General features: G+C 45.5%; 1 protein-coding gene, 1 non-coding gene and 1 pseudogene across 2 annotated transcripts in view; all 3 read left to right on the top strand.

Moving 5' to 3' along the window:
• Window positions 1–1,196: 1,196 nt before the first annotated feature.
• On the top strand, window positions 1,197–1,265 carry LOC119000047 (small nucleolar RNA SNORD2). The gene has a single exon (XR_005069236.1). It is a non-coding gene; the product is annotated as a small nucleolar RNA SNORD2 (small nucleolar RNA).
• Window positions 1,266–6,312: 5,047 nt separating this feature from the next.
• LOC118999908 (translationally-controlled tumor protein-like) lies at window positions 6,313–7,024 on the top strand (annotated as a pseudogene).
• Window positions 7,025–11,100: 4,076 nt separating this feature from the next.
• The window catches only part of B4GALNT3 (beta-1,4-N-acetyl-galactosaminyltransferase 3), a 100,764-nt gene continuing 93,393 nt past the window's right edge, over window positions 11,101–18,471 (top strand). The window contains exon 1 of the mRNA XM_037064816.1: window positions 11,101–11,626. Within this exon, the coding sequence (XP_036920711.1) occupies window positions 11,464–11,626 (163 nt within the window). The 5' untranslated portion in view covers window positions 11,101–11,463. The remainder of the gene's footprint in view (window positions 11,627–18,471) is intronic.

The raw sequence follows: 18,471 nt of genomic DNA, 5'->3' as shown, positions 1-18,471 counted from the left end.
ACTGGCCTTTAGAATCATTGTTCTCCCCTAGCAAAGCCATGAGGTAGGTTAATTATGCCCTGCGTCCACTGGTCGGGTTGCTGCAGCCATCCCAGCAGGTGAGTACATTCGATTGTATTTGACAAGGGAAGGAACATCTATATTCCATCTCTGCTTTATTAGGGGAAGGCATCCTTGGCCTTAGAAGAGGCAGAACTTCATATGACTAGGGAATAAGAACATTTCCATAATTATGGATTATAGAATGTAGAACAGATCTGGTCACCAACAAGCCCTGTTAAGGAGTGAAAAAGTTGTGACATCAGAGGCCTAGAGACCTGCGGCTCATTGTGGAAATGCTGGGGACACCCCCGGTGTTGCAGAAGGTGGTGCTGGAGAGCATGCAAGAAGGCTGCCCCTGGGTCCACCATCTGTGCAGCCTCACAAAAGGAAGTATGTATACACCTGTGTCTGTCTGTACTTGTGAGGATCAAGCCAGTGGGATGTATCCTTGGGAAAAGAGAAGGAAGTATCAAGCATTCACTCAGAGGTATGGGCACTCAGGACCATGGGCCTGGAGCCATGGTGAGCCACATAATGAGCTTCTAACATCAAACATATGCCAGGACTTGAGAAGCTGCGCAGAGTTGTGGGTCCTTATGCCTTAGCTTCAGCTACAGTCCCTCCACCATTATTTGTAGTAGCAGACTGCAGGATGCAGACAGGAGAGTGTCTTTCTAGAGGAGGGTGAGAATGTTTTTCTAGTGGGGTTACTGGTCTGAGAAAGGTAGAGCTTCAGGGAAGGCTCATTAGCCTTTGTTTCAGCACCAACTAATGAGCAACAAAGAGTGCTATTCACTCTTTGTCCTTGTAGTTTCCCAGCAACAGAGCAAACCCAAGTGCAGGGAAATAATTGGTATTACTCAGTGAAAAACCTACAAGTCGAAGTTAATTTTTGACTTGCATAATTGTCTGATTACTTTCTGGGGAATCCTTTCTCCTTGGGGAGGAAGGCAGAAAGAGAGGTTGTAATAATTATGGGAAAGGACGCCCTGGTAGGATGGGTCAGTTGGTTGAAACTTTGTCCTGTACACCAAAAGATGGGGGACTTGATTCCTGGTTAGGGCACAGATGGGAGGCAATAGATCAATGTTTCTCTTTCTCTCCCTCCCTCTTCCTTCCTCTCTCTAAGGAAGAGATGATAGTAGTAATAATAATAGTGAAATGATGTCCATCATCTTTTGAGACTGACCTGAAATAAAGAGAATACTCATTGCTGATCACTTGATAAAAAAATAATAATTAAAGAAAAAGAAAGCAAGACCCAGCCATAGATGCCAAATTTTAGCTTCGAAGCATACAGTTCTCTCTGGGCCATCACGCTTGAGGATTGCATCAGTAACTTATTTGTGTGGGAGAAAATGAAGTCCTAAGTTTTCAGAGGTGAATTGCCCAGGATTATTTCTAGCTAACAGGCTTTGTTCTGACCCTTCAGCATAATGTTTCTGACCTCTCTTCAAATTTTCTTTGGCTCCCCATGATGCAGTCTTGCACATAATCTTCCATAGGGATGGTAAATAGTCATCTGTTCTCCTTTCTAGTATGAAATTTAGGACCATAGAGGGCTGTAACCATGCAGTAACTTCATTTCTTTAATATGACCTTTCTCCTTTTGTTCATTTTGATTCAAGCTGGCTTCATCCAGCACCCTGACTCACCCACCTCTCTCGCCCTTGGACAAGCTCACCTATTACTCTGGGTTTGCTGTCACTTTCTTAGAAACAAACCTTGATTTTCTTGACTGCAAACTCCTATTTGTGTCTGATTGGGTTTTGATGCACACAGACGAAAAAACCCTTTAGTTTGATAACAACAGAGCAACTAAGGCTTGGTCAGAGCTCGTAAAGTTCTTTCCATCATCGGGACAAAAGGGCCCGGCTGTACTGAGATTAAGAAAAGCAGCCAATAAGAAGTATTCAGCTAGAGTTTCCACCCTTTCCTGGGATTGGCCTCCATAGCAGAAACTCTACAGAAAGATTTGTAAAAGATGGATTCATGGAAGGAAGGGATAGGAAAAAGATCTCTCTAGCAAAGAGCAAAGCAGGCAACATTGATGAGGGTGGGGAGGGCGAGAATTGTCATGTGGCTGGGTGAGTTATAGATGTGCTGGAGTGAGCTCAGAATTTCCAGGGTGAATATATTTCTCCAGGGGAACTTCCAGGGGAACAACATGTGCAAAGGAAAAAAAAGAGGAAAAAAGGCCTGGATCTGAAGTAGGAAACCTGAGTTTGAGTCCCATCTAAGATACAAGTCACCTATATCACTTTGAGCCCTTTGTTAAAATCTCCAAGCGCTTTACCACAACAAAAATGAATGTAAAAGAAAAGAGAAAAATGATTGTTGCAAAATTGCTGTAATGGTAAAAAAAATCTCTAAGCCCATTTTCTTTTAGAACATTTTAAAAATTATTCATTTATTTATTTATTTATTTTTAGAGAGAGGGGAAGGGAGGGAGAAAGAGAGGGAGAGAAACATCCATTTCTGGTTGTCTGTCACGTGCCCCCAACTAGGGGCCTGGCCTGCAACCCTGGCATGTGCCCTGACTAGGGCTTGAACCCGTCAGCCTTTTGGTTCTCAGGCCAACGCTTAATCCACTGAGCCAACTAGCTAGGGCTAAGCCTGTCTTCTCTGTAAAATGAAATCAGTGAAACCTATAGCTTTGGGTATGTATGCTTTACATGTGTTGAAAGAGATAAATAAATGCTTGCCAAGGTGAATATGTACTTGGGCATAGCTTTAGCACTATTCTCTCTCTCTCAGAAATTATCTCAAAGGAACTCAGTCCTCCCACATCTTAGTCTAAAACACTGGCTTAGCAAGGACTTCCGGCCAAGATGGAGGCATAGGTCAACACACTGTGCCTCCTCGGAAAACCAAAATAGGGACAGCAACAGTTTAGAAACAAAAAACAGCCTGACAGAAAATTGAACTCTATGGAAGTCCAACAACCAAGGAGTTAGACATATTCATCCAGATCAGTAAGAGGGGCAGAGTTGGGCTACCAGGTGGAGAGGGGTCAGTCACACAAGGGAACAGCAGGTGGACTCCAGGCCTGCAGGCGGGTGGCTGGTGGACCCTGGGTGCACGGGGTGGTAGTGGGCAGACCCAGCGACGTGGCAGACTGTGGAGGGGCGCAGTGCACAAGGCAACTGGTGGACCTTGAGGTCCCATATTCCCTCACAGATAAACCAGGTGAAACTGGGGAGTAAGACAGACCACACAACCCAGGGTCCCAGTGCAGGAAAATAAAATCTCAAAACACCAATTGAAAATACCTATGGGGGTTGAGGTGCCGGGAGAAAGTCCCAGCCTCACAGGAGAGTTTGTTGGAGAGACCCACAGGGTCCTAGAATGTACATAAGCCTACCCACATGGGAATCAGCACCAGAAGGGCCCAATTTGCTTGGGGGAAGCGGGGGAAGTGACTGAAATCTGGCAATGTGCAGAGAAAGCGCCATTGTTCCCTCTTGGACCCCACCCTCACATACAGCATCTCAACCCAGTGATGTGGGTTGCCCCACCCAGGTGAACACCTAAGGCTCCACCCCCAACTATGTAATAGGCGCATCAAGACAAAAAAAAAGTCCCAAACGATTGAATAGATCAAAGCTCCAGAAAAAAATACAACTAAGTGATGAAGAGATAGCCAACCTATCAGATGCACAGTTTAAAATACTGGTAATCAGGATGCTCACAGAATTGGTTGAATTTGGTTGCAAATTAGATGAAAAAGTGAAGGCTACACTAAGTGAAATGAAGGGAGATGTCCAGGAAACCAATAGCGATGGAAAGGAAACTGGGACTCAAATCAATGGAATAGACCAGAAGGAAGAACGAAACATTTAACCAGAACAGAATAAAGAAAAAAGAATTTTAAAAAATGAGGAGAGGCTTAGGAACCTCCAGGACATCTTTAAACATTCCAACATCCAAATTATAGGGATACCAGAATGAGAAGAGGAAGAGCAATAAGTGGAAAAGATATTTGAACAAATAATAAAGGAGAACTTCCCCAGTCTGGCAAAGAAAATAGACTTCCAGGAAATCCAGGAAGCTCAGAGAGTCCCAAAGAAGGTGGACCCAAGGAGAAACACACCAAGGCACATCATAATTACATTAGCCAATATTAAAATTAAGGAGAAAATTCTAGAAGCAGCAAGAGATAAGGGGACAGTCACCTACAAAGGAGCTACCATCAGACTGTCAGCGGATTTCTCAAAAGAGACTTTACAGGCAAGAAGGGGCTGGAAGGAAGTATTCCAAGTCATGAAATCCAAAGACCTACATCCAAGACTGCTCTATCCAGCAAAGTTTTCATTTAGAATGGAAGGGCAGATAAAGCACTTGTCAGATAAGGTCAAGTTCAAGGAGTTCATCATCACCAAGCCCTTATTATATGAAATGTTAAAGGGACTTATCTAAGTAAAAGATAAAGAACATGTACAGGAAAATGACAGCAAACTCACAATTATTAACAACCATACCTAAAACAAAAACAAAAACAAACTAAGCAAACAGCCAGAACAGGAACAGAACCACAGAAATGGAGATCACATGGCGGGTTTGCAACAGAGGTGTGGGAGGAGGAGAGACGGGGAAAAGGTACAGAGAATAAGTGGCATAGATGGTAGGTAGAAAATAGGGGGAGAGTAAGAATAGTATGGAAATGTAGAATCTAAAGAACTTATAAGTATGACATATGGACATAAACTAAAAAGGGAGGAATGTGGGTGGGAGGGCATGTGCAGGGTGGAGGGGAGTGAAGGGGGGAAAATGGGACAACTAATGGCATAATCAATAAAACATATTTAAAAATATTGAACAACAATTAAATAAATTTAAAAATATAAAAATAAATTTAAAATGACTACAGGCAACACAAAAACAAACAAACAAATAAATAAAACACTGGCTTAGTGATGGCCCAGAGATCCTCATAGACTCGTCAGAAATTCTACTACCATTATCTCCATGAGATACATTTGAACAGCAGAGAAGTTCCTGAAGTAAAAAAAGAAGAGTGACGGTCTGTCAGGGCATAAGAAATTATGGAGTGTCAAGCCAAAGAAGAGTATCTCTGGGTACAATGGAAAGAACACCAGGACTAAAGATCTGGTTCTAGTTCTGATTATATTGCTTACTGGGCATGTGAATTTGGTGTAGGTTATCTTAAACTGAGGCTTCTGAAGTTTGTTTGCTATCCCCATTTGGATGTAAGAAATAAAACACATGATATAGATGTAAAAATGCTCTGTAAGCCCAAAGGTGCCCCATTATAATGTAGATGTCAAGTTTTAGGAAATGGGAAGAGTGATACTGGGGTCATGGAGTTACTTATATTCTAATATCCATATAGACCAGAATAAAAATTGCTCTGGATACAAGAGTTCTGCCACCATACCTAATGTTCACTGAAATCTTTCCCTTTGAACTCTCTGCAAACCAGAATTTTTTGGTCTCTTGGCTATCCTTGGCCCATTTTAGAAAGCTTAGCCTGACATCTGTAACAATCCTCTGTAATCTGAGAAAAGAACCTTTGTGGTTTGACCTGCCATCTTTGTGGTTTGACTTGACTCTGACATTCTTTTTTTTAATTTTATTTATTTATTTATCTTTAGAGGGGAAGGAGAAGGAGAGAAACATCAATGTATGGTTGCCTTTCGTGCATCCCCTGCTGGGAGTTGGCCTGCAGGGAACTGGCCTGCAACCCAGGCATGTGCCCTGACTGGGAATTGAACCTCGATCCTCTGGTTTGCAGGCCCGTGCTCAATCCACTGAGCTACACCAGCCAGGGCTGGCTTGACTCTGACATTCTTGATAAGCCAAAGACCAGAGCCCATTCATCGTTTTACAGATGACTTGATAGAAATTATTTTTCTTATTAGGTGCAACTTCTGCAAGGTGATCCTGGGCCATTCTGAGTCAGGTGCCAGGGCTGAAGTAGGCGAGCAAAGAAACAATGGAAATTATTAGAACCACCAGTGAGCATCTCATTAAATTGACATGACAATAAACAGACATTGGTGACAATACCATGCCACCAAAATTTGTCACCATGAATACTTCAACCCACATACTTGTCTCTGGAGGGAGGGTGACAGCTAGCTCAATTAACTGAGAATGGGATTCAGGTCTCAAAGTCCAGATCCTCCACTGCTATGAAATGGCTAGGAGTCAAAAAGGGATTTCAAGTAAGCAGTCTGAACGCAGGGTCTGGGGGTGAGGGCTATCCCAGTGCTGAGGAGGCAACCACAACAAGAAAGAAAATAGAAGATGGAGAGAGTAGAACCCACAAGGGTTTCTTGGCCTCCTTATCCCTCTCCATCCCTTCACCTTCTCACCATAAGTAGGGAAAGGAATAATCTATTCAAGGCTCCCCCTGAGTGCTGCATTGGTTGCACTGAGCTCACTCTGAGCTCTGGACTCCTGTTAAACCAGCGTCCACTTCTCCTTTCAGCCACCATTGTGATCATCTACCAGAACATCATCAGCTATGATTAAGTTGTTCTATGACATCCACAATCCAGGAGATCGCAGACAGGCTGTGCCTGAAGGTGGAGGGAAAGATGGTCAGTAGGAGAGAGGATGATATAGATGACTTGCTCAGTGGTGGAAAGGCCTTCGCTGATAGCCCAGAGGGTGAAGGTACTGAAAGCACAGTCATCACTGGTGTTGATATTGTCAGGAACCATCATTTGCAGGAAAACAGCTTCACAAAAGCCCAGCCTACAAGCAGTACATCAAAGATTACATGAAATCAATGAAAGGGAACCTGGAGAAACAGAGACCAGAAAGAGTGAAGCCTTTTATGACAGGGGCTGTAGAACAAATCAAGCACATCTGTGCTAATTTCAAAAACTGCCAATTCTTGATTGGTGACAACATGAATCCAGATGGCATGGTTGTTCTGCTGGACTACTGCAAGGATAGGGCAACCCCATATATATCTTTCTTTTAGGATCATATAGAAATGGAAACGTATTAATAAATGTGGCAATTTGGGTCTGTCACCTGTCATCATATCTGGCTGCTGCCTTTCATCCACGCACCAGGACTTGAATAAACAAGACTGATGCTATCTTAAGCTCTTCATTTATTTTGACCTTGATTTATTCCAAGTGGAGGCATTGTTTCTAAGAAAAAGAAACCCATGTCATGTAGGTTGTCTAAAAATAAAATGCATTTAAACTGGGAAAAAAGTATGCCCTGCCTGGGATGGCTCGGTTGGTTGGCCGTCGTTCCACAAGGCAAAAGTTCCCCAGTTCTGTTCCTGATCAGGTCACATGGCTGGGTTGCAGGTTCTGTACACACCCCCTCCCCTCTCCCCATGTGGAGGAGTGCAAGAGGCAACTGATCACTGTTTCTATCTCACTCCTTCTCTTTCTCTCTGGGGAAAAAGAAAAGGTGCAGCAAGTGAGAAGAGGAGGGCACAGAATTAAAGCTCTAGAGCAATCTTTTTCCTTTTCTGAATTTCTTTGTAATTCACTTTTTGGACCAAAAACTGAGCCTTTACCATGTCAGATTTGTTTTTCTATGGGATAGCCTTTCTTCTAAAGTGACAGCATGCTCTCTGTTTTACATATCTTCTGGTTCCCACATAGTAGACACTTCAAGGGTTTGGTTGATTGAATTGATTGCCTATGTTCTGTTAGGAGGGCTGGTATTGAGGTCTGTATCTGTGACAAAGTCCTGAAAGTGACTCAGCTTTACCTCCAGTCCCCATGCCAGGTTGTCCACAGTGAGAGAGAGACGATTTACAGTGACCTCCCACCTGCCTCAGCCAAGCTTGTACATACATGCTGACTTCTCCAGTCTTGGTCTTTTGGGGAGAAAGAGATGGGAAGTGCACACAGCTGTGGTTTGGAACTTCACAGAGACGTTTCCCTGAGGCTATTGATGACCAGAGAATTATCCTTTAGATTCACCTTTTGCTAAACAACTGCACCGAAAGTTCTGGGGGATGTTGACTCCAGGTGCTACCTTCACCCTCAAATGTCACTGCATGACAAATTGGCATCATGCTGTGAAGAGGAGCAGAGTTTGCCAATCCAGAATGCACTACTTTGGGATATTGGTTGTTTCAGGCTGGTTAATTTCATGAAACAGCTGACCTGGGAGAAGTCTGAAAACCAAGTAGAAGTTACTGTTTGTAAAAGGACATTTATATTTGTAAGGAAATCTCAATTTCTAAAGGTTCCCTTCACTGTACCAGGCATGCCCCCACTACCAAAGGAGAAGGCATGGGCTTAAATCTGCATTAACAGTCTTACCCTTGCTTCCTGGGCTCGTCCTGGTAAACTCCTGTAACCAACTCTCAGCCTCCAACATCTTTGTCTTTAGCCAAAGGTGGTATTTATTTACATAAAAAATATGAATAAAATTTATATTTTAAATTACCAATAAAATATGAATAAATTTTATATTTACATATAAAATATGAATAAAATAAAATAAATTTAATTTAATTTATTTATTTTTAGAGAGAGGGAAAGGGAAGGAGAAAGGGAGAGAAACATCAATGCGTGGTTGCCTCTTACATGCTCTGTACTGGGGACCTGGCCTGCAACCTAGGCATGTGCCCTGACTGGGAATTGAAATGGCCACCCTTTGGTTCACAGGCCCAAGCTCAGTCCACTGAGCTACACCAGCCAGGCCTATTTAATGTTTTTAAAAAATTAATTGTTCAGTTACAGTTGTCCTCATTTTCCCCCTTATTACTCTCCCCCCGTCCCCCATCTTCCACATTCAGCCCCCCCCATTGTCTTTGTCCATGTGTCACAGTGGGCACTGGTAACCAGGTTCTTGGTGATTGCGGACAAAGAATTGAACCAAACACACAGAGTTTATAGCATAAAGAAAGAGAGCAGATTTATTAAGTGATAGTACACTCCACAGAACATAGGAGCAGGCCAACTCTGAGCAGAAATTGACCTCAGGGGTTGGAGGGATTCTGTTCTAATAGGGCAGATCCTCCCTGGCTAGTTTTGGCGGGCTTTTATTGCACACACACAAGTAGTTGTATTACTTTAAAGCTACTGTGCATGTGGTCTCCCATGATTTTCCTTAATTGGCCACTGGAGAAGGGGGTCGCACAGTGTTAATTTATTATAATACTATTATAATGAAGCAGGGGTCACATAGCATCGTCTGCACAGGTACATTCATGAGTCACCATGATTCAGCACTTTTCCAGAAAGTGGGGACAACCAGTCTCAGAACAGGGTCTCAGTCCTGTATTGTATCCTCTGTCTTAGCCCTGGGGCACCTCTGGAGTTTCCTCCTTCCTCACTATATCCTGTCTCACATGGGTCCTTTATACATGTTCCTTGACTCTTCCCCTTCTTTCCTCCATTGTCCCCCTTCCCCCTCCCCTCTGGTCACTGTCAGTTTGTTTTTTATTTCCATGTCTTTGTTTCTATTTTGCTCGAATGCTTGTTTTGCTGATTTTAAAAGGTGGTGACTCCCACCAGTTTGGTTACTTAGCTTCCACGTATACAGAAGGTGTACATATTATTAAACTTTTAATTTGTTTTGCTACTGCTAATCTGTTTTGTGTTAATTTGGTTACTAGTTCAGACAGAAGAACTTGAAGGGTAGAGGATAATTTTTCCTCCCGGGTAATGCTACAGACTGAAGATTGGAAGTTCCCACTTTTGAAGCCTCACAGTGAAGTTGGTCAAAAGTGAAGTCTGTCCATATCATTGAGTGGGGCCATTGTAAATTCTACTAAAGTCCCAAGGAAGGAGGGGTTGTGCAGGATTGGGTTGGTCCAACAAAGCTCAAACTTAACCAATTAGAAAAGAAAATGTGTTGAAGGGCAGTGAATAAACTCATTTTAGTTGGAGCACAACGTGAAAAAGGTTTTGGAAGACCTTGAATTTAGATTTGTAGTTTGCCTTTTAATCAGTAAGTACTGAGAAGCCATTAAATATTTCTGACCAGGTGTATAGATATGTAAGAGAATTTTGTAAAGACTAGTAGCTGGTAGTGCAGAGAGAAGGGCTAGGGTGGGGTGAGGGAGCCTGAAGTCCAGGGAGCTACTTGAGGAACATTTGCTATAGTCCAGTAGAGACAAGGTGGACTGAGGTGGTAACAGAGAAAAGGGAAAACATAGCCCTCTGTTCAATGAACTTGTCTTGGAACAGTATTTGCATGTTATTACTTTGATTTTAAAGTGTCTGGAATGCTTTTTGCATTTCTCCTTTCTCCATCGTCTCCTGATCATTTTTCTCAGGAGGAACAGTGGAAAATAAAACTACATTATTACCTTCTGAATGACCTGAGGAAATTCACTCTGCTCCTTTGGACCTTAATTATCTCATTTAAATCAGATAACGTTTTACCTGCCCGAAGGCAGAGAACTAGAATACTGCTGAATGTCTTAATGATCTTTTCGACTTTAGTGAGTTATGTTTTTTGATTTTTAATTCTTTTTCAGAACCCTCTACCATCTATCCATTCTCTCCCAACAGGTATTTTATCGTAGTCTGGGAAAAGTTACCTGGAGTTCACCCTGGGGGCCATATAACTTCCCAGTGCCTCCTGGAGATATGTTTGAGGCTGGGAAGGAATGGTCTTTGTATCCTCCCTGGAAGAGGAACCTATGGCTAAATGAAGTGGCCATTGCCTCCCAACTAGTAATGTCTATTCTTGTTACCTAAAGTAGAGAGTAGGCCATGAAAGGCCCTGAAACCAAAATCTCAGGTGTCACCTCAACACGAACCCCCACCTGCATTCCGAATCTGCTCAGCTTCACTTCTGCTTGGGTAGCAACACGATCCAGTGCCTGGAGTACCTCAGTTTCCCTCAGTCATGCAGCGTTCATAACCCGCTCCCATCTGCACCCCACCCATCCCACCCGGCGGGGGGCGCCAGCTACCAGTCCTGGGGCCTCACCTCGTCCTGCACACAACGTGTGAAGACAGCCTCTTTCCCAGGTCTCCTGGGGGCGGGGCTCACCTGTGCCCTGGGGTGGGGACCCGGCCAGGGCGGGGGCGGGACAGGTGGGTGCGCCGCCACAGCCAACGCTGGGAGGAAGCTGGAGGGGGAGGAGAGAGGAGGAGCGGGTTGGCCGGCACCTCGGGAACCTCTCGATGGGCACTGTGTGAGAGTGAGCCGAGAGGGAGGGAGGCACCTCGCCTACGACTGTTAGAGGCGTGGAGAGGAAAGTCGAGCGCGGAGGACACTCGGGAAGGAGGAGCCGGGCTCCACTCCTGTAGGGACCTGGGGCTGGCGCGCGGCGCCCGAGCAGCTGACAGACCCCTGACGCGCGAAGCATGAGCCCGAGCCCCGCTGGAGCGCAGCGGGGGGAGACGGCCTCGGCTCAGCCCTGAGACGCTGGACTGGGGTTGGGACCCCGCGCGCCCTGGGCGCTGGGCCCGGCTGTGGAGCTGGGGCCGGCGGCGGCCGCCTGGGCGCAGCGCAATGGGGAGTCCCCGCGCCGCGCTGCTCCTCCTGCTCCTGGTCAAGCTGCTGCGGCGGCGCTTCCGGCTGCTGCTGGTTCTCTCCGTGGTGTCCGTGGGGCTCTGGACTCTTTATTTGGAACTGGTGGCGTCGGCCCAGGTCGGCGGGAATCCCCTGAACCGGAGTAAGTAGCAACGCGCGGCGGGGGGGGGGGGGCGGGAGAGGACGCGGAGGTGGGAACCGGTAGTACCACTGGCTCAAACCCTAGGGAGAGTTGACGCCCATCCTCGGACGCGATTTTGAACTCGTTTTCGTCTCCAGGTGCCCGGCGCTGTCCCACTGGCTACGGGGGGAGGAAGGGCCAAGGCCGGGCCTGGGCGCCGGGATACATGGGATCGGGCATCCCCGGGGCTGCTAGCTTCTCTCCTCGGAGGGCGTCGGGAAGAGAAGCTCCCCTGCCCCGTGAAAATGCTGGCTCAGACTTGGGGCACTTCCAGCGGCGCCAGGCTTGCAGTCTCCCAGGAGGAGACACGCGCGGTCTGTAGATTTGTGTCTGGGATGCCCTCGGCCGTCTCAACCGAGGCCACGCGCCCTGGTCTGTGCGGCCCAAACTTTGTTCACCGCTTTCTCTAAGGCTGGCTGCATTTCCTCTCCTGATGCGTATTCCGCGGTTCTTTATTTTTAACAATACCTCTTAGAGCTACTTCTCCTCTCCCCTTCCCGTAGGCCACACTACTCCCCTCCCACCCCCTTCCTCTTCCTCCAAGTCTCCCACCTCCTCATTGAGCCGTCCCCTGTCTTAGTCCTGGCCATTCCTACAGCTAGTTATCTGAAGCCCTCGGGAGCCCTGCGGAATTCACCAAACTCCCCAAACCTACTCAAGGAAACAATGCACAGCACACTTAATGCCATTTAATTTAGCCAGGGTGACTGTTTTCTGTGTCTCAGCTTCCTCCTGGGAAAATGCGGAGGGGACGATCTCTCTCTTTTCACTTCAACAGGTACGGCTCTTCGGGATGATTTACAATTTACTATTGGTGGAAGTAACAAGTAAAACTCTGACAGTGTCAGGGACTGTAAAAGGTCAGTATAATAGCTAGAAGAAGTGGAGAGACTCCCAGAACTACCAGATTCTCTTCCCAAGCCCAAGCAAGGGGCCGAGTTCACATTTCTAGCACATCTTCTGTCATGCCTCCACTTTCCCCTCCCAGGAAACAGAAGGAATAACTGACGAAATTACTGGTTAGAAGATTCTCTGCCATGTCCTTGTGTCAGTTGCTTTGCTCAGAGTTGGGTGTGGTGCTTTGTCTCCTGTAACCAAAGGGAATCACTAGGGTCAATAACTGAGCTGGTTCAGGGTAGAGATAATGTTTATGGTGGAACTTCTCACTGTGTTGCATTTGAAATAATTCTGGTTGTGAGTTGGGAGACTGAGGTTCCTATCCTTGTTCTGTCTCTAAGTAGTTGGGGAATCAAGAGACAAATGGCAGGAGGAGCTTGGGCCAAATCATCTCCAAGGTTTCTTTCAGAGAGCTCAATATGTCATGAGGAAGACAGTTAGTTCTACAGCTCTCAGTATGAGAGTTCTTCCTCCCGATGACCCAAATCTGTCTTCCCATGGCTAGTTCTTCCCTTCTCTGAGCCTTGTTTTTACCTCTGAAAGACAGAACGAATCTACTCTTCTATTCCTTTCATGATCCCAAGTGGATGAGCCCAATTGGAGTGTGTGCAGGTGGGAGGCCCTGGGAGAGACCTTTCTTTTTTTCTCCTTGGGACACCCCTTTTCAATATTAGTAGTGTGGTAGCCAGTGAGATTCTCTGCACAAATTAAAAACAGAGGAAGGCAGTTGTTTTGTAACCCTAAAATCAGTAACCTCCCTTCTCCCCCACTATTCACCTCTAGCGTGCTTTGTCGGCAGAGACCAGAAGCAATTTGCCATAATCAAATCTCACATTCTGGCTCTGGTTGTCTGTCTCATCCTTAGCCATCAATTCTTGGGTCTGTTTGGTTTCCCTTCTAGAAGAATCTTAACTCTGACTGGGTTTTCTTATTTTTGTTTCCTTTCCCATACTGACTCTTCTCCAGAACAATGTTCCCAGTTTCCTATCCCAGAATTGGCTTTCTGTCTCCTTAACAATCATTGTTAACAAGAGTCCAAGCTTGGACACTGATGGATCCCTCAGAACCCTGAAACTCATCGCCTCTACAGGGTGACTTTTCATGCTGGCTGTCCCATTGAGTTCTGCTTTTTCCCTTGATTTTATTTTGGAATGAGATTTAGACAGTGACTGTGGTATCTGACTCCTTGTCTCCCATCCTTCTTTGTTTATAAGAAGTACAGACATCTTGTGTCAAAGACCCCTTGTCCTTATAGGTCTTACTCCCAGCTCATAGCTATTTCTCTGAAGGGAGAGCAGGGAGAGGTAGGAAGGGAGTTGCTAGCATTCCCTCCTCTACACCCTGGCCAATCCATAGCAACCAGGGCAGTAAAACTTCTCCTTCCAGTACTGTACCCAGGGCCTCAACCACAGCAACCAGAGTCCCATCTTAGCTCTGCTCCCCAACAAGCCACCCTACCTCCTCCCTATAGCAGTCTCTGCCAGTTCACTCTACCACCAGCTTTCCTGTCATCTCTAAGGCTGCCCTTCATTACCAAGAACCGTTCATTTGCTTGTCCTGTGTGACTGGTACATCAGTCGGGTGCTGGAAGAAGTATATGGAGAGATGGCAGTCACAAACTCTAGGGTGGTAAAGTAATGACAAGGGAGCAGGCTTCCTCCTTCATCTTTATGGAATAGCTCAGTAGTTTAAGATATGGATGGTGTGTAATTTAGGCTCCGTAAAAAAAGATGCAACCACAATTGGAGTAACTTTAAAGAAAAGCAACTCAAATCATTAACAGATAGAAAATGGGTCCCTGAGACAAAATAATTAGAGCTGCCCACTCACTCATTTAAACAAATGTGTATTTAGCACATAGCTTGAGCGAAGCATTGTGCTGCTGTGTGACTTAGATACAATGATGACTGAGGTTATGGCTTCTGCCCTCTCAACAACTTTCTCTTTAGGAGGGGAGTTTGGGTGCACATGTAAAAATAATTCCAATATGAAACTGTCACTAAGTTTTACAAATGTAAACTCTAGATGCTATTGTGACACTTCTGGTAATAAGACACAGCTTTGAAAATTAATGTCATGGGAATGGTGACATTTCAGGAGATCTTGAGGAGCTGGTAAGATTTTAATAGATACAGAAAGAGAAGGCTACTCCAGTCAGAAAGAGCAGTGTAAACAAAGACCAAGAGGTGGGGGAAGCTAGTGTTTGTGGAGTTGAGCCTCTGGGTTTGATGCAGAAGGTATGAAGGAGAATATGGAATGGTGGTATATTATGAAAGACTTAGAATAACAACCTTAAAAAATGGCATTTATAGATAATAGCAGTTGAAAGTTTTAGAATAGGGTAGCCATATCAAGTGGGACAGGCAAGGATAGTAACAACACAGCTTAACAATACTTTGGCAGGGATGCCTACACAGGGTACTACAGGTCCCTTGCTATGGACAGGGTACTACAGGTCCCATACTGTGGCTGACATTCACCCTTTAGCTGCTGGGTCACAAAGTTCTCCTGGGAACAAGGTGGTAGTGGGCATTCAGAGGGCCTGGGGTAGTCACTGTATCCCAACTTGTTCACAAGTGTTTCAGTATTTTATTAACTGGTATAGCTGTACCAGTATGTACCAGCTGAAAAGCAGTGCTGGGAACAGACTATTATTGGAAGTTAAAGACTCTCCATTCTGGCAGGTTTTAACAGGTTATACCCATTTGTTCAGACTGGGTTAGCTCAGTCCCTCCTGAGGGCAGAGGTCTGGACTGAAATGGTTTCTAGGTTCTTTGCTCTATGATTGACCTGCTGGAACCAACTTGATGCTGGAGCCAAGAGATCACGTTTTGGCACAAAGCCAGGGCTGAATGACACTGTGCACCAGCTTCTTTCTAGATCTCCCAAGGCCGAGTCTTGTATGTCTCCTTTTAAGTGGTAGGTTCACTTGCTGAACCCCAAGTATTCTCAAACTCAGTAATTAATGAGCTTTCCCTGCCTTAATTCTCTAACACATCTCTCTGGTTTGCTCCTTTGGTTTCTAACTGACTTGGAGTGGCTGAAGAGGCACACCCACAGGTGTCAGGCCGATGCTTCAGCTCCGGGGTCACCACAGCCATTGTGATTTGGAAAGGATACAAACCCTCCAGTAACAGAGGTAATTCTGGGCAGAACAGTAATCTGCGATGCAGGCAGGGAGAGAGGGAGAAACAAATGAGACAGATGTGTGGGCAGAGCAAGGATGGTGTGGCTTAGAGTTGAAACTCTGCACAGGCAAGTTGGAGAAGGGAAGTACAACTGCTTCACGTGCGCCCTGTGGCCGTGGACTCCATCTCTTGCTGCCCTGGCTGGGTTGGTCCTCTTTCCTGTGCTACCTCTGGCTCCTGTTCCTGTGTCCTACCTTCCTGTGACTTTATGTTGCCATTCTGGTCACCTGGCTGCTGTGTGTAACTTCAAAATCAGTATTCAAATCTGGTCACACACTAGGTACTCAAACAAATACCTTCTGGTTATAGATGGTAAGCTTAGAATTTCCGAGCTCTTGACAGGTTTATTTCCACTGGCAGATGCTTTGTTTATCAGAGACCAATCTAAGAATAGAACATAGGAATTGTTGTTCCACGTACCATAAGACATATAAAAAATAGCTTTTATTTATTTTTAAATATATTTTATTCATTATACCATTACAGTTGTTCTATTCCCCCCTTCATTCCCCTCCACCCGCACACTCCCTCCCCCACCATTCTCTCCCTTTAGTTTATGACCACCTGTTTCAAGTTCTTTAGATTCTGTATTTCCCATACTATTCTTGCCCTCCCCCCCTATCTATTTTCTACCTACCATCTATGCCATTTTCTGTATCTTCTCCCCCCTTCTCCTCCTCCCACTCCCCTGTTGATTATCCTCCATGTGTTATTCATTTCTATGGTTCCACTCCTGATCTAGCTGTCCTCTTGGTTTGCTTTAGGTGTGGTTGTTAGTAACTGTGAGTTTGCTGTCCTTTCACTGTTCATATTTTTCATCTTCTTTTTCTTAGATAGGTCCCTTTAACATTTCATATAATAAGGACTTGGTGATGATGAACTCCTTGAACTTGATCTTATCTGAGAAGCACTTTATCTGCCCTTCCATTCTAAATGAAAGTTTTGCTGGATAGAGCAGTCTTGGCTGTAGGTCTTTGGATTTCATGACTTGGAATACTTCCTTCCAGCTCCTTCTTGCTTGTAAGGTCTCTTTTGAGAAATCAGCTGACAGTCTGATGGGAAGTCCTTTGTAGGTGACTGTCCCCTTATCTCTTGCTGCTTCTGGGATTCTCTGCTTCATTTTAATCTTGGCTAGTGTAATTATGATGTGCCTTGGTGTGTTCCTTCTTAGGTCCACCTTCTTTGGGACTCTGAGCTTCCTGGATTTCCTGGAAGTCTATTTCCTTTGCCAGACTGGGGAAGTTCTCCTTTATTATTTGTTCAAATAAGTTTTCCACTCGTGGCTGTTTCTTTTCCCCTTCTGGTACCCCTATAATTCGGATGTTGGAACGTTTAAAGATGTCCTGGAGGTCCCTAAGCCTCTCTTCATTTTTTTGAATTCTTATAACTTCACTTTTTTGTTTGATCATTTCTTCCTTCCTTCTGGTCCACCCCCTTGATTTGAATCCCAGTTTCCTTCCCATCACTATTGGTTTCCTGTGCATTCCCCTAATTTCACTTAGTTTAGCCTTCATATGTTCCTCTAATTTGTGACTATAATCAACCAGTTCTGTGAGCATCCTGATCACTAGTGTCTTGAATTGTGCATCTGAGAGGTTCCCTATTTCCTGGTTGCTTAGAGTTATCGGCTCTGGGGCTTTGAATTCTTCTTGAGCCATATTTTGGACTGTTTGTGCCTGTTACGTATGAGGAGCAGAGCCCTAGGTGTTCACCAGGGTGGGGCCACTCAGTCACTGGGTTTTAATGCTGTATGTGGGGGCGGGGCCAAAGGAAAGCAATGGCGCTCCCCCTCTGCTGCCTCCTGCCACTACCAGGGGCCCTGCGGTCCGTCCCACTGTTCACTTCTCTGCTGGTTTATCTGCGGGCAAATGTGTGACCACAGCCAGCCCGCTGCCCCAGCCCTCACTGGGTCAGCCTGACGCGGGGCTGCCTGGGTGCCTGGGGTTGGGGGATCTTTCCTGCCTGTCCCTGCTTCGGTGCTGGTTCCGCTCCTCTTACTGGTCTGGTTGAATGGTTTGTTGTTGTCGGACTTCCGTTATAGTTCAATTTTCTGTTCTTTGGCGGCGTCTTTTTCCCCAAACCTTTGTTGCATTCAAACTTGGTTGTGGGAGAAGGCACAGTGTTTCCACCTCTGCCTCCATCTTGGCGGAAGTCCTCTATATTCACTGTAAAAAATAACCTTTAAACAGGAATGCGAAAGATAAGAATTAAGCCATCACCCTGGCTGGTGTGACTCAGCAGGTTGGAATGTCATCCTATAAACTAGAAGGTTGAAGGTTTGATTCCTGGTCAGGGCACAAGCCTGGGTTGCAGGTTTGTATTGAGGTGCATGTCAGAGGCAGCCAGTCAATCTTTCTCTCTCCCATTGATATTTCTTTCCCTCTCCTTCTCCCTCCCTCCCACTCTTTCTAAAATCAATAAGCATGTCTTTGGTGAGGATAAAAAAATTAAGCCACCAATGCTTTTTTATCATGTGTTTTCTTTGGCCCTACCACCGTGTACCAGGAATGCAGTGAATGACAACAGGAGACCCCCAGATGTGGTGTCTCTTTTCCCTGGTCTCTTCAGTCCCTGTTCCTGCATGGCCAGCAGAATTGCAGTGACACAGCTCTTCTTTCTATCCTGTCCACCACCCAGGGCCCCTCAGTCTGAGCTGAGGCCTGTTCACCTGCCAGGCATTGCTGAGCTGCTCACCACTCCCTGTGCTGGGAGGTGTTCAGG

Source organism: Sturnira hondurensis, unplaced genomic scaffold, assembly GCF_014824575.4.
Source record: "Sturnira hondurensis isolate 20B ecotype Veracruz unplaced genomic scaffold, ASM1482457v3 Scaffold0015509, whole genome shotgun sequence".
Taxonomy (NCBI): domain Eukaryota; kingdom Metazoa; phylum Chordata; class Mammalia; order Chiroptera; family Phyllostomidae; genus Sturnira; species Sturnira hondurensis.
Note: the sequence above shows the minus strand (reverse complement) of the source record. Positions and strands in the feature narration are given on the sequence as shown.